We start from the raw sequence: 15,453 nt of genomic DNA on the forward strand, positions 1-15,453 counted from the left end.
GACACGCCTTGAGTGTTTCAAACCGTGGGTCAGCGCTCGTGTCCCATACAGACTGTCATGTGTACCTGCTAACCCGTTGCCGATTAGACTGCTTGAGTTTGAATCACAGCACAAACCGCTTCGAGCCCCGAGGTTTTTCTCCATCGTAAGAAGTGTGATAAGGGAGGACGCAGAAGGGAATGAGCGACAGGTTTGTGGTGGTCCCTGTCGGTCAGGGCAACGAACAGTGCTCTGAAAGCGAAGGGGCAGAAGGCTACACCATAGAGCCGCAAGACGCTGTTCCTGTCCTCGAGTACAGTAGGGAGCCCAACAGATACGGTAAAATGATACCTGTCTCCTACTCAATCCGTTATTATCCACTGGGGATTAGCTATGCATTTCACTACGGGTTGTTTATGCTTATCTAACACTGTGGTTTGTATAGAACTTTATGTATGTTTACTTCCCATACATTAGGAACGAGCTGAAATGAGCGACAGCTGTATTATGTGCACGTACATAGGGCCTACATTTTAAACACATATTCATTTTTGCGATCACTCATGTTTGTGAATGATCGTAATTAAATAATTCCCTAGCTAACGTTAATTAACCTACTTCTCCATGACATTCAAAGCTGTTTTTCCTACATTGGTTATTCTGTTCTGCTGCTATTTTGCACAACTGTAATAATTGATGTTGGTCATGTTTAATAATTTTGCAATTATGTATAAACTTGTCTTTTTAAAGCTGTTTGTGTCCCTCTCCTACCACCAGTCGGGTGTTGCATGGCAACAGGTTGCAGTGAAAGTGCACTCCTCTAAAATTAGACTGAATTGTCAAGCAAGCATCTCCAGGGATAACCAGTTAATTAAAGAATATATCATTTACAACTTTACCCCATTTCAACCAATAGTTGTCCACCTGAATATAGAAAGGTGCGCTATCAGTGAGATTCTGAATGACATACTTCATGAAGATGTTCTCGCAAATAAACATCGTTAACGTTACTAGTTTAATTTTGGGAAGCTATGCAAGGCATTGACTGTTCATGAGTAGACTCTCCACTATTTCTGAATATAGAATCAAAAGCAGTCGGCAGCTCTGCATTTGAATTGGTTTTTCATAGTGTGGTTGTGATCGCACGAGACTGTATAGGTGTATTGCAGCATGGAAAATATTATTATAGAGCTGTTATTATTAAAAGGGCAAATTCAAATTGTGATCTGCAATGTCAAGAGAGCGCTCCAAAACATTTGAGAGAGAGAGAGAGAGAGAGAGAGAGAGAACGAGCGCGCAGTGCATTATTGTGTTCGTGCATGTGTTTCAGTGAGAGAAGCACATTTACTATTTACAATAGTTATCTCAGCTGGGATTCTCCAATTCACCTGGGTTTGGAATCTGTTTCCTCTATCTCTTTACTTCCACAAGCTTGATATTTTAATACATTCTTTAATAATAGCTTAATTCAACATTTAATTTATTGTATTGCATTTAGTATACGGGATAAGTAGGAAGATAGGATAATGATGGGTGGGGTACGGGATAATGATTTCAATGCCAAGGTTTCATTTTATCATCTGACTCCATAGATGGACATTTTCCCATATTACACTGATGGGGAATGGTCTCTGGGTTCGTTTCAGTGCAGGAATCATATGCCTATGTGTCAAAAAGGCTTCAGATACCCCACGTTGAAAATAATAGTAGGTTATTTCCAATGATGCTAGGTATTCGCCAATGAGAGGCTTTAAAGCATCCGGTCGGCCATATTGGCACTCCCCAGAAGAAGCAGTCCTCCAAAGGAATGTAATTCAACAGTATATCATTTAACGTTTCAATGACAAAATTACATGTATTTAAGTATTTTGTTTTGTTTTAGTGGGGACAGTAACACTCGTACTTTCTAAAATTATACTTTATGCTCGGAAAATGTTTTTATATATAAAACAATTATATCTCACATTCTTTAAAAGTATGCATTAATGTGTCTTTAATAGAACACACGTGGCAAAACCAAATGTAGACATTAATAAATGTATTTTATAGCTTTTAAAATCTTTTTTTTTTTTTTTTTTTTTTACAAAGGTGGGTGAGTGCCAAGATGGAGGTGCGGTGGCTTCAAAACAGCGCCCTCTATCGTCATCTAGTGTACGTATGTGTATATATAAATCATTGGTAATTTCCATGTAAAAAGAGCCATTAGCTCCAACGTGAAGTTTTTAGAGGAGCATATCACATTTGGTGTCAAATGAAAGCTAAGAACCTATACGTTTTGCAAATGAAAGCATAGATATGTTTTTCAACTATTTTCCATCCTAAAATTAGGAATAAGACAAAGCTTTGATTTCTTGTCACAGATGGAAAAGGAATCTTAAAAAACATCTACTAGAAAAGGTCTTACGGTATTAGAAATCCATCAAAACACATTATGTTGAGGTAAAGGCCCCTGACAACAATATTTAGTTTTGCAGAAATGATTTGCTTTCTGTAAGACAAAATGCCTAGTGTCTTGTAATTCTGTTACCAAAACCCCACATATCTTTAAGATCTTTTCTCATTTCTCTCCCTCATGAGGAGAGAGGATTGTGAAAGTTCACAGAAGTAACAAGCACTTAACCACTGCGCCACCCGGGAGGCCAAGTAGAGCACACTTGAGTAGAGTACAGTATAATGAAATGTATTGTACTGAACTATACTCTACTGTGCTGTACTGTACTCTACTGTGCTGTAATGTCCAAACTTGTGAAACATAGATGTCTAGGATTGGTACAGATTTGGTCCGGTCTTGACCAACCAAATTTGATCTTGTTTGTTTTAATTTATTTAACCGAAAAACAACTTGCATTTGGAAAGTTTGAGTTGAGGGAGAAAGTGTGGTGGAACAAGTATTGTTAGCATTGTTAAGTATCTTGCTATAGTAGTGGTAGCTGGATCGAATTCTCTGTTAGCTAGCCAGAAAAATGTTGAGAAACATTAGCCAACTTAGCTGATCAAATAATTGAGTTTATTGTTTGAAAATTATCTGTCTAATGAAATCAGACAGCTAGCTAGCTAACGTTACAACATCAGATGAGCTAACATTAGTAACCTAACCAACTCGCTATAGTATTAACTGGTATACGACTCCTTGCCGTTCCTCAAGTTATAATGTCTTAGTTGCTTACTGGACCCTGGCAATCTGTGTAAAATGTTAACTAGCTAACGAACTAACTACTATCTGTGAACTAATGTTTTCCCTCTGCACTATGTAGTTCATTTTCAGAATGAGAGAATTAGGTGAAAATGAGGCGTTGCTCATTAAACAAGTGGATTCAGGGATCAAGTGTAGCTGGAGCTGGACCTGGTTTAAGCTGGATGCCACTATGGAGTTGAAAGAAACGCCAAACAATTTCTCTCTTTCAATACAGTGGATAAAAAGGAGTATTGCAGGTGTACTCTCTGCCTGAAAGAGATCAATTATGCCAACAAAGGGTATCATGCTCTGCTGGCACATTGTAGAACAGATGTCCACAGGCAGAAAGTGTACAATGTAATAATGTGCAGTGTAGCCCAAAGATATTGCTTTTGTTGTGTTGAATTTGACAGTTAATCCCCCCTCACTGACAGTTGATTACATTAGTTTTGCACAAATGTAGCCAGTTGATTGATGTCTGCTATAATGGCCACTATATTAGAACAGAAATAGAATACCTGTTTGTTCCATTCCATTTCTACATTAAGATGTTTTTTTCCCAGGTGCAATATTTAGATGCGTGTGACCACAAGCGTTCTATTATAAAGGCTGTCATGGCTAACTGCAATGTTAGTGTATTGTGTTTTCCTCAAGACTTGAGTGTCATTTTCTGTAAAGTGTAGGCAAGAAATAACATTGGATTGCTTTCCTTATATTCTTTAGCTGTGAGTTAGGTTCACATGAACCACTTTTTATTTTACACACAGAGACTGATCATATAGATCATATTTTTTGTTGTTTAATTAGTTAAAACCTGCATGTCTCAGTGAAACAACAACAAACAAGTATCACCTTTTTGGGCCCTCGCCAGTTTGCATCCCTGGTCAGTAAGAGTGTCCATGATTAAGTCTTTGAATGTATAGATGGAGATAAAACTGTCCAGTTTGAGTGTTTTTTTTGCAGCTCGTTCCAGTCGCTAGCTGCAGTGAACTGAAAAGAGGAGCGACCCAGGGATGTGTGTGCTTTGGGTACTTTTAACATAATGTGACTGGCAGAACGGGTGTTGTATGTGGAGGATGAGGGCTGCAGTAGGTATCTCAGATAGGGGAGAGTGAGGTCTAAGAGGGTTTTATAAATAAGCATCAACCAGTGGGTCTTGCGCCGGGTATACAGAGATGGCCAGTTAACAGAGGAGAATAGAGTGCAGTGATGTGTCCTATAAGGAGCATTGGTAGAAAATCTGATGACCGAATGGTAAAGAACATCTAGCCACTAGAGAGCACCCTGACCTGCCGATCTATAAATTACGTCTCCGTAATCTAGCATGAGTAGAATGGTCATCTGAATCAGGGTTAGTTTGGCAGCTGTGTCGAAAGAGGAGGAAACCAAGTCTAGATTTAACTTTAGCCTGCAGCTTTGATATGTGCTGAGAGAAGGACAGTGTGTGTACCATCTAGCCATAGTCCCAAGTACTTGTATGAGGTGACTACCCCAAGCTTTAAACCCTCCGAGGTAGTTTGGGAGACGAGCTCATTAGAATAATAGCCGGTGTGTAGAATAATAGGAGAATTTGACATTTTTCTACCTTTGTGTATCTATTCAGGATATATCACCATGAAGAAATACAGTATGTTCATAATTATGCATTAATGTATAGTACAGATCCGTGACTCATGTCATTCTGTTGCTGTCATTCCGCAGTTCAATAACCAAAATAGATTTTTTCAAACTCAAGGTGTCACATAAAAAAACTGAGGGAGATTTTACTGTCATTTTGTTACCAAACCTATTATCTGCACTGTTCCTCAAGTAAATGTGTTTTAGTAACATTTTCAGTGGCAATCAACATTTTTTGCCTGGCATACATTTTAAAGTGAAAAGGTCTCAGCGTTCCTGTGCAATTGCCCAGTACTTTTTCAGCTTTTCTTCCTGAGCACACCATACTTAAAACAAACAAAAAAAAACTTTCCAGGGCTGTTTCTTAGTCCTTAGACATTGGAGTTTGGAAATAGAGAAAATATGTGACTACAAAATGTCAAAGATAATGTCTTAACTCTCTTGAGCCCTATCTAATGTGGTGTTAAACGTGCTTTGACCAGCAGTTATGGCAGATTTCTATCAGTTATCCATAGACTTAATTGATAGAGCTTCTTTAATAGGGATTTCAATTCATATCTGAAATAGATGGATTTGAAATGGAATTGACCATTAATCTCAACCATGCTGCTCTCCCATTGAACACTGCACATTTGGGATTGGGAGAGACTATAAATAGGATACATCCTCCAGATGCCAGAGATTACAAGGGGATTGATGAGGACTCAGTCGTCTGGACGGAGTGCTCAGCTCTTACTGATGGCTCAACACAGTCACTGTCATTAGACACATACTGTGTTGTGACTCATTTGTTTCACAGAGCTTCCTGTAATTTAGCCTGTACATACAGTTGGCCCTGCCCATGGAGAGAGAGACCGGTCTTGAGTGTTTTTCCACAGCCTGCAATCTGTAATCTTCACAAGGGGAAATCAGTGTGAGGCCACACATCTCTGTCAGCTGATTGTTTGGTTAGTACTATTCGGGATCCTTGGGATGACTCTTCCCTAAACCTTAACCCCTAACCTTAACCATAACTCTTACCTAACGGTTTTTAATGTCAACTTCAATGGGGTGACGTCAGATTTGGGACATTTCTAGGGGACACAGTAATCCGTAGACTGTAAAAGAGGAAGCCTAACAAACATTTACTGGATTGATTGGTCTGGTGTCTCATTTTGTGTCAAATTAATTGGCTGGACTTGAGCCCTTTTCAGCTTTGGGCTGATTTTATGAGTCTTGTTCTCAACATGTAAAAATGTCATGCAAATGTTGCCAACAAACAGAACCAAAGAGCTTTTTTATTTCGCCATTAAACCTGTGGAAATGTTGACTTGGGATAAAACTCATATGCCAGCATGGATTTGTTTTTCAAATGAAATATGAATGCTTCTGAATTATGGCTGGTCCGCCTGGCAGTTATGCCTACTGCCGTTTTTCCTCTGTCATTTTTTCCGGGGAATTGTATTGAGTTTTATAGCTGCGTAATATACACCATAGCCAATAGATTGTTTCCATTGGATTATTGCAGGGTTCCATTTAATTTATTAGCTTTCCTCATTTTCCACCAGGATGTGACTAGAGCAGATATATATATAAAAGCGTTCCTATTGGCTAGCTTGTGAAGGAAGGTACAGTACCAGTACATATACTGGTGGTGTGATTCTCCTCATGTCCAGAGAGGAGCAGCAGTGTGCCACCATTCATCCCAAATCCTGCTCTGGTCCTGTTTACTCTTGAGGATAGGGGGTGGCTAAAACCTCCAGCATAACGTCACATGGAAGATTTGATTTGAAATGGAGAACCACCTCTGTCTGTACATTATGTTAACATAACAAGATGTTATGTTCTTATAGGGCTGCTGTCAGACACACTGTAGCAGATTACAGCTGAGGGCTTATTTGCTGTCACAACAACTCCCTTGTACTGTCTCTTTGGCTTACAGATCTCAGTGCAGGGACCTCTTGATATTGGGGAAAAGGGTAATTGACTTGCCTGTAATCTTCTCAATGGGCAGGAAGGAAGTGTAAATAAACATTGAGAAAGCGCAGTCTATAGACATGGCCAACTGTCCTTGGGTTGTACTTTGACGTGGATCCATTAGAAACCCAATCTCTCTCTGTGTTTCTGGTTTTTCCCCATCGCTCGATATTCCACATTCCGGCCAGGGCAAGCAATACGATACAATCTGCTGTGCCAGGAATGGGCAACGGATAGTATTTTTAGATCTTACTCTGAAAGGTAGTAACCTTCTCTTGAAGTCCCATCCCCTACACCCTTCCCCTCCATTCAATGCATTGGCTTCCAGCTTCAATTTATATTTGGTATGCTGTTTATGTAGCCTATATACCACCTACTTAATCATCACTTTGACCACAGGAGGTTGGTGACACCTTAATTGGGGAGAGCGGGCTCATAGTAATGGCTGGAGCGGAATTGGTGGAATGGTATTTAAATACATCGAACACATGGTTTCCAGGTGTTTGGTGACATTCCATTCGCTCCCTTCTAGCCATTCTCCCCTCAGCAGCCTCCTGGGAATTTGACATCAATAAAATCTATGGAAATGTTACCAGAGCGCAGGAGAAATTCATAGTTCACCTCATGTACATGCCAGAGTAATGCAAAATAAGATGGCTGATAGCTTCTCATGCTGCCCTGCCTATTTAAAGGAGACACAGGTGCGGTATAGGTTATTGGTAATACACAAGGAATAATAATACCTTAGGGAACAGACCTTGGAGTTACTTGTTGACCTACATTGGATGGCATGATGTGACCTCAACACATTGATCTGTGACACTGTTTAACCCTTTGGTGACCTTTGACCCTTTTGGCCACACAGCCCTGTTCAGTTGTTTCCAACAGTGTCGTAGATTGTTTGTTTTTAGAACGAGAAGGCCCGCACACTCTTAAAGCTCCCAATTCACCGCTTTATTGACAACGCTTCGACACGGATCTTCGTCAGGTCAAACACACTGAGTGTTCACGTCCCAAAATATACACATTTCACCTCACGTGACGCATGGTTGGTGCAAAAAACATTTGTATACCTCCAATAATTAGATCAGGACGTGACAGTTTTGTTTCATCTGTCCTTGTGATTGTCTCCACCCCCTCCAGGTGTCGCTTATTTTCCCCGGTGTATTTATCCCTGTGTTTCCTGTCTCTCTGTGCTAGTTCGTCTTGTATGTTTCTAAGTCAACCAGTGGTTTTACGGTTCTCCTGCTTTTTGCATTCTCCTTTTTTAAGTCCTCTTGGTTTTGTCCCTTGCCTGTTTCTGGACTCTGTACCCGCCTGCCTGACCACGAACCTGTCTGCCACTCTGTACCCCCTGGACTCTGTACCCGCCTGCCTGACCACGAACCTGTCTGCCACTCTGTACCTCCTGGACTCTGTACCCGCCTGCCTGACCACGAACCTGTCTGCCACTCTGTACCTCCTGGACTCTGTACCCGCCTGCCTGACCACGAACCTGTCTGCCACTCTGTACCTCCTGGACTCTGACCTGGTTTTGCCTGTCCACGACCATTCTCTTGCCAACCCCTTTTGATTAATTAACATTGTAAGACTCCAACCATTTGCCTCCTGTGTCTGCATGTGGGTCTCGCCTTTTGCCTTGATATAACAATGAGATGGGTGCATGTAATGGTTTCAGAAAATAATATATCTTTACAAAATGACCAAGTGGGTAACCTGGAAGGCAAGACAAATCAAAGTAAATTAACATTCAGGTAAGAAATCGTCTGATATCAAACTCTTGGTTCAGACCTCTAGGAGACATGGTACACAAACAGTCAATCCAATCCAATTCTCTTCTCAATAATAGATGATCAGTATCTCCGCCTCTCCTAGGAGTCTTAACGTGTTCGATGCTAATGTTGTGACGAGCCTCCATGACATGCGCAGGCACAGGGTTTCTCTGGTTAAAGGGTCCTGATATTACTCCTGTGTTCTGCTATCCTTGTTTTCATAGCAATTTTGCTTTTTCCTACATGGCATAGACCGCAAATACAAATATATCACATTTTCTGTTGAACATGTAATGATGCGCTTAATCTGTATGGCCTTGTCCGTAATAGACGTTGCATTTGAACGTGAAGTTACACTGGGTGCATCCGCCACATCTATAGTCACCTGGGAAACAAACAATCTACGGTATTTTCCAATATCCCCCCCCCTGATTGCCTTTCCTTACCCTCCAACCACCCTGGAATGACTTCAGAATGCGAAGAGGGATTCTCTCCGTACACAAAGTCAAATCCTTCATGATTAGACATTCCTCTCGTCTCTAAGATGGATCATCTATGATCTCCCTCTCTGCCCCTCAGGCTGTGGCACACTGCCAGAGTGTGGACCTCTGGATCTCTGGAGCGTTTTACACTAAGACCGCCTTAGGTAGTCTGCATGCTACAGTCAATTCTCGAGTCCTCAATAGCACGGGATTCCTTGAAAACAGGATTTGCTTTCTCAACATTTATCAGACCAACTGATATGGATGAACATGGCTATGCATGTGACCATTCTGTACTGGTGGAAAACACTTGTGAGATGTGGACAGAAGAAACCGAGCAAAGCGTTGGTTAGCTTCTGCCCGTCTCCATCCTCTAGGCTACCTCCCAGTTGTGTTAGCCTAGGTAGCTAAAGCACTGCTGAGGCCTATTCTTCTTTACCGGAAGAGGAGGAATATTATCCGCTCCTGGCCACCCCAGTCAGAGCCTGCCTCACTGCCTGCTTAATGCAATTTGCAATCACTGATTCCCAGAACATGTATCGGACACGACAGACGAGTGCAACTGTTTGTGCACGTCAACTCACAAGTGTGAAGACCACATAAGCTGAACAGATCAATGTTCAGTCAACAGGACATTTTCAGGATATTCTACATGCTGGGACTAAAGACAGGAAAAACGTCATTACCTGCACATACTCAGTTTTACAACTGACAAGCAGTTTGAAGTAGCACCATGGACAGATTCTCTTTCTTGCCACTGTTGGCTAGTCAAATGCAACAGAGCACCACTTGAACTGAAGAAACACACTGACCCTGAGCAGTCATTGTGTACGTGACTACGGTACCCTTTGTTTTCTGAAACGGACATGGGCTGCTGCTTCATATGCAAGTGAGAGTGCTGCTCTCGTAACATCTATTCTCTGGACTTCCAGAGGAGGCCCCCCCCCCCCTCTGACTTCCAGTATTCAGAGCCGGTGTGATCCTCCTGAACATTGGTGATATTCTGAGGGGTTCCGGTTGTGTTTGACTCGGCTGTGAGAGAATAGGCCAGATGTGTCCTTGTGCCAGAACTCTCTGTCAGCCTCCTTTGGGGCTGAAACTGGCCTGAGGCTGTTATTCTACCTGCTGAGGGAAGGGCTGTTAAAATACTAGAATGATTTAACAGTAACACAATACTTTTCTGTGGTAATTTATGTGAAGTGAGAGTTCCCATGGCTTCACACACAGCAACGCTGTAGACAGTGGAGTCACATGGGCACACTATCTAAACCTCTCCAAGCCAGGCGCCATGGAGGAGAGTGTGTCCTTCCATCGCTGCCTGAAGGGGCTGTCTGGGAGGCATTGCTAACCCTTCTGAATCACACTGCAGAGATAAGCAGGACGATCAGTTTCACCAGCGGCTACCCCTCTCACTGGGGCTGATAACCCCACATAGGCTCTTATTCCAAACCCTCCTCCTCCTCTTTGTGTGTCTGTGACACAGCCCAGCTCTCTCTCTGTGAGGGTGTGTGGTTTAGAGGACCAAGGAGAGGAAGTAATGTCACCCCACCCCCGTCAGTGTAACTCCATTATCAATGCTGTCCGCTTCCTTTTTCTGTGCTCTCACACAGACAGTACTGTGTTGTGCAGTGAGTATGTGAAATACAGCTGACCCCGGGCAGATCGAGACGTTACGGTGTGTGTCGAGCCGTGCCTTCCTCTACAGGGCGGGGCAGTTTAGCGTTTCCGTATTTGGAGAGGGAGGGCTGGTCACATTGGGCACCCGGTATCCAAGCGATAGGGGTAAAAACGGAGAACTTCGAACCAACGGCAGAGCACGAGCCCAGAGGGACAGAGAGGGAGATACCTAGAATAAAAACAAAGCAAACAACTGAACAGAGGAGGCGAGAAGCAGAACCAACAAGGAGAGAGAGATAAGAGAGGGACAGGCAAAACGCTGAGAGGCACATGGTGTGAAAATGCCTACAAACTTCACAGTGGTTCCTGTGAAGGATGGCAGGAAGTCCCGGGAGGACGATGATGTAGATGACAACAATGTTTTCAGAGAGGAAGACGAGGATGCCCCCTTCCCAGGTGAGAGAAGGATTTTGGGGGCTTTTGCTCTCCACACAACTCACTCCCTCCACCCTGCAAGGGAGATGAGCAAGTTACTTCAATGGGCTAGAGTATCTGTTGCTAAGTTGCGGCTGAGCATGACTCTGTAGTTGTGTTTTGTCGTATATTGGGTGAACATGGTTGTGTTATCAGATACAGGTATTGGATCACGTATATTGGAATGTGATGGTTGATAAGGGAAAGGTTGAAGCACGTCACTTTCTTGACCCTAATAAAGAAGTGGCCAGGTCATTTTAGGGATAGAATTGCTTTGGCTGTACATTTGGGCTGAACTGGGTTTTTGTTTTAGTGTCATTAAGGCTGTGTTTCTGCGGGTTTTGGGAATGAAGTAGATGGAGTCACACCCTTCTGGACCTCTCAACACACTCAAGTGAGAGAAGTGCTTCCGATGCCTCTTTTTTCTTTTTGCCACGACTCCCACTTATCCTCTTTTCTCTCTCGTTCTCGTTGTCTTTCTCTCTCTCTGATCCACTTCAACAGTGGTACGCTGCCACACTTCTTCGTCTCATTCTTCCCTTCCCTCAGTCTCTCCACAGTCACGTTTGGCAGAAATAATTAGCCGTAGCATCCAGAGGCATAATAAGACACAAGTGTCTTTTTGTTCCATGAGCGTAGTGCTACAAACTACTATGTGTTGCTACTATACAGCTTACCCCAGGGATGCCATGTGCTCTTCTGTAGCTCAGTGGGTAGAGCATGTAAAATGTATGCATGCGTGACTAGGTCACTTTGGATAAAAGCGTCTGCTAAATTGTATTATTATTATATAGTATGCTGTTCCACTGCATCATCTTTCCCATGTTCAACACCAGAAGCAACTCTTAATTACAAGCTCCAACGAGGGAAGGTCATTAAGTTGAACTTCCCACAAGTCTGTGCTAACGAACTGCACAGAGCCCCCATTGTTGTGCCAAACAGTTGTTACTGTTTTTGAGTTTTCCTACTGTTTCACAAGGCGAGGGCCAATCAGGGTCCTCCTCCCTAATTTCCATTCGCGACGCACAATTACGGCCGCCCACTGTGTGAGATTCTACAGACTGGGAAGAAGAGTGGTGTCCATTATGGTGGGTTATATAAGCTGTCTGGCAGGGGTCTGTCTGTTGGGAAGGGCTTTGAAACCCCATGCGTTGATGTTGTTGACTCTCAGACTGCGAGAAAAGCAAGAGTCAGATAGCAGCCAGTGTTATTGATTGGTCTAGTTGTTGGCTAATGGGTCTGGTTTCTGCTTTATAGGACATATATAACACTCACTCCCCTTTTAATAACAATACTAGACTTTGGTTAGATCAACATGAAAAACATGGGGAAATTTGACACAATCAAGACCTCTTCTTCAGGTGTTTGTGAGTATTGTCTTACCCCCAATATTTTGTGCTCACATCCCCACCAGATATTTTGGGAAGGCAAGCAACACCTCTGTCTGTCTCTTTCTGCCTCTCCCTCATTCTTTAAGAGTATTTAAACTGGAACTGAACACAAAGCTGACATCTGTGTCAAATTATTCCTGAGCTCAACAAAAAAAGAAGGGAAGAAAAAAACCATTTGAATAACAGGGTACAAGTAAACCATTTCAGATGTAGCATGCACTTATGCATTGCACTCAAAGGTCTACGAAGCTAAAGTCATCGTGCTTTTAGCATATTGCACTAGCCAGCCAAACTAAACAACTGGGCTAGTTCCATTGGCCTTGGCTTGGAAAAGACAGCCCTTTCTATAAACAGGTATCTTTTGTGGTTTGGATAAAACAGAATTTTGAGCTGAGCTAAATGTAGTTCTCCCCAAATGAGAAGCAGTGCCTTTTCATGTTTGTCCAATTAGGATTTACATTGACCAAAATATCCTGTGCTGATGGCATGTTTGCTCAGTGGACATGAAAAACAATGCAGTTGGATGATTTTTAACATGAGGTTGCCGCTAGCTGATTTACCATGCTTGTGTATGGCCTTCCTTGACATGGATTGGCTATAACCTACCAGTATGGACATAGTCACTGTACAGAGCAGGTGAAATATTCTGTAATGCAAAAGTAGGCACAGTGTTCAATCTGTTGTGTATCTCTGCAGGCATGTGCTTCCTGTTTTTCCCAGGTCTGGTATAGTTTAAATCCAGGCTACCTCGCCAGACTCTCTGTTGCAGTGGTGGTGTTGTTATCTCTAGCAGTACTCCTGCTATGTACTGTAGATGTGCAGTAACCGTTACTAATTGATAAGCATGCAGCCAGAGTCACACTTTCTGTCTAAAGTCCTGTGTAGTACAGTATCCCTGATGTGTATTTTCACCCTGAAACTACTGTAAGATTTATCTTATGTACAGGTAACTGCCAAAATATCGGACACGCCAACATACTGTGTCTTAATAGGGAGTTGGGCCTTGACATACAGTGGGCAAAAAAGTATTTAGTCAGCCACCAATTGTGCAAGTTCTCCCACTTAAAAAGATGAGAGAGGCCTGTAATTTTCATCATAGGTACACTTCAACTATGACAGACAAAATGTTACTGCTCCTCTAGAGCAGTGATGTTTTGGGGCTGTTGCTGGGCAAGTGCAAATCAACTCCCTCCAAAAAAATTCTATGGGGTTGAGATCTGGAGACTGGCTAGGCCACTCCAGGACCTTGAAATGCTTCTTACGAAGCCACTCCTTCGTTGCCTGGGCGGTGTGTTTGGGATCATTGTCATGCTGAAAGACCCAGCCACGTTTCATCTTCAATGCCCTTGCTGATGAAAGGAGGTTTTCACTCAATCTCATGATACATGGACCCATTCATTCTTTCCTTTACACGGATCAGTCGTCCTGGTCCCTTTGCAGAAAAACAGCCCCAAAGCATGATGTTTCCACCCCCATGCTTCACAGTAGGTATGGAGTTCTTTGGATGCAACTCAGCATTCTATTTTGGTTTCATCTGACCATATGACATTCTCCCAATCTTCTTCTGGATCATCCAAATGCTCTCTAGCAAACTTCAGATGGGCCTGGACATGTCCCCCTGCTTAAGCCAGTACATGTCTGGCACTGCAGGATTTGAGTCCCTGGGGGCGTAGTGTGTTACTGATGGTAGGCTTTGTTACTTTGGTCCCAGCTCTCTGCAGGTCATTCACTAGATCCCCCCCCTTGTGGTTCTGGGATTTTTGCTCACCGTTCTTGTGATAATTTTGACCCCACAGGGTGAGATCTTGCGTGGAGCCCCAGATCGAGGGAGATTATCAGTGGTCTTGTATGTCTTCCATTTCCTAATAATTGCTCCCACAGCCAAAATAATGGCCTGCCCGGTATTTTTCTACATTACCGTAAGCATAATGGTATGTTAATTGATTAATTAACTCAGGAACCATACCTCTGTGTGAAAGCACCTTCCTTCAATTTAGTTTGTATCCTATAATGACCTAATGCGTCGAAATTTGAATGATCATTACAGCCAAAATGACGTTCTTTTCATCCCCGCTATGTTAAACAAAGCTGATTTCTGCGATAATTTAGCTGTTTCGGTAATGATGATAACATTACTTCAAACCACTTTTGGTGCCTTGTTAACATTTCAACAACATGAAATCAATGTCTTAAACATTGGAGGGAGAGGAGAGAGAGAGAGAAGAGGCAGAATCAAGAGACTGGTGCAGCGGCGAGTTCTTCCTGTCACTTGTCCTTGACAGGCAGCCAGTCTCAGTCAGGGGGGGTGGGATGGAGAAGAAAACAAAGAGGATACTTAATGTTCAATAACATGGGCCTGGTTTAGTTGGAAACCCTCTCACGACGTCAAGGTACAGGCCGACAAGGTTTTTTAAATGTATATATTTTTTTAAATTACGGCCTTTAACCCCTTAATTACGGCCTTTAATCTTTAGTGTTTGACCTGATGGGGCATGGATAGGTGTAGTGATATGGTGATGACTCATCCCTGCTGTGTAATGGGCTCTGGGCCATATTACATACACAAATCTAGAACCTCCAGATATGCAAACATTAACTAGAAACCAATGTCCAATTCCATACCAACCCTGGCCTGAAGTTTGATTTGGAATTGGGCACAAAAGATGAATGGCTAAGGAGAAGGGGTTAAGGACCAGTAAGGAACTAGGCAGCTGAACAGTCAATTTCAGTCAATTGAAAATGTAACTTCCATTGAATACATTTAGTATGCAAATGTATACATTTACAGCCAACTCAAGCAAGTTTCAACATTTTACCAGCAAACTATTGGAAAAATATACAAATATTTACATGCTTGTAAACATTACTTGCAATACAATACCGATACATGTGCTATATACAGTTGAAGTCGGAAGTTTACATACACTTAGGTTGGAATCATTAAAACTAGTTTTTCAACCACTCCACAAATTTCTTGTTAACAAATTATA

At 42.4% G+C, this 15,453-nt stretch overlaps 1 protein-coding gene across 6 annotated transcripts in view; it reads left to right on the forward strand.

Moving 5' to 3' along the window:
• Positions 1–63: 63 nt before the first annotated feature.
• slc12a7b (solute carrier family 12 member 7b) overlaps positions 64–15,453 on the forward strand; it is a 69,258-nt gene continuing 53,868 nt past the window's right edge. For 3 of the 6 annotated variants that reach the window (XM_065019437.1, XM_065019440.1, XM_065019441.1), the window contains exon 1: positions 65–318. In XM_065019437.1, the coding sequence (XP_064875509.1) occupies positions 180–318 (139 nt within the window). In that variant the 5' untranslated portion in view covers positions 65–179. Of the gene's footprint in view, positions 319–10,596; positions 11,055–15,453 lie in introns of those variants that run through there. The other 3 variants (XM_065019436.1, XM_065019438.1, XM_065019442.1) reach the window with 3 other exon arrangements.

Source organism: Oncorhynchus nerka, linkage group LG6, assembly GCF_034236695.1.
Source record: "Oncorhynchus nerka isolate Pitt River linkage group LG6, Oner_Uvic_2.0, whole genome shotgun sequence".
NCBI lineage: Eukaryota > Metazoa > Chordata > Actinopteri > Salmoniformes > Salmonidae > Oncorhynchus > Oncorhynchus nerka.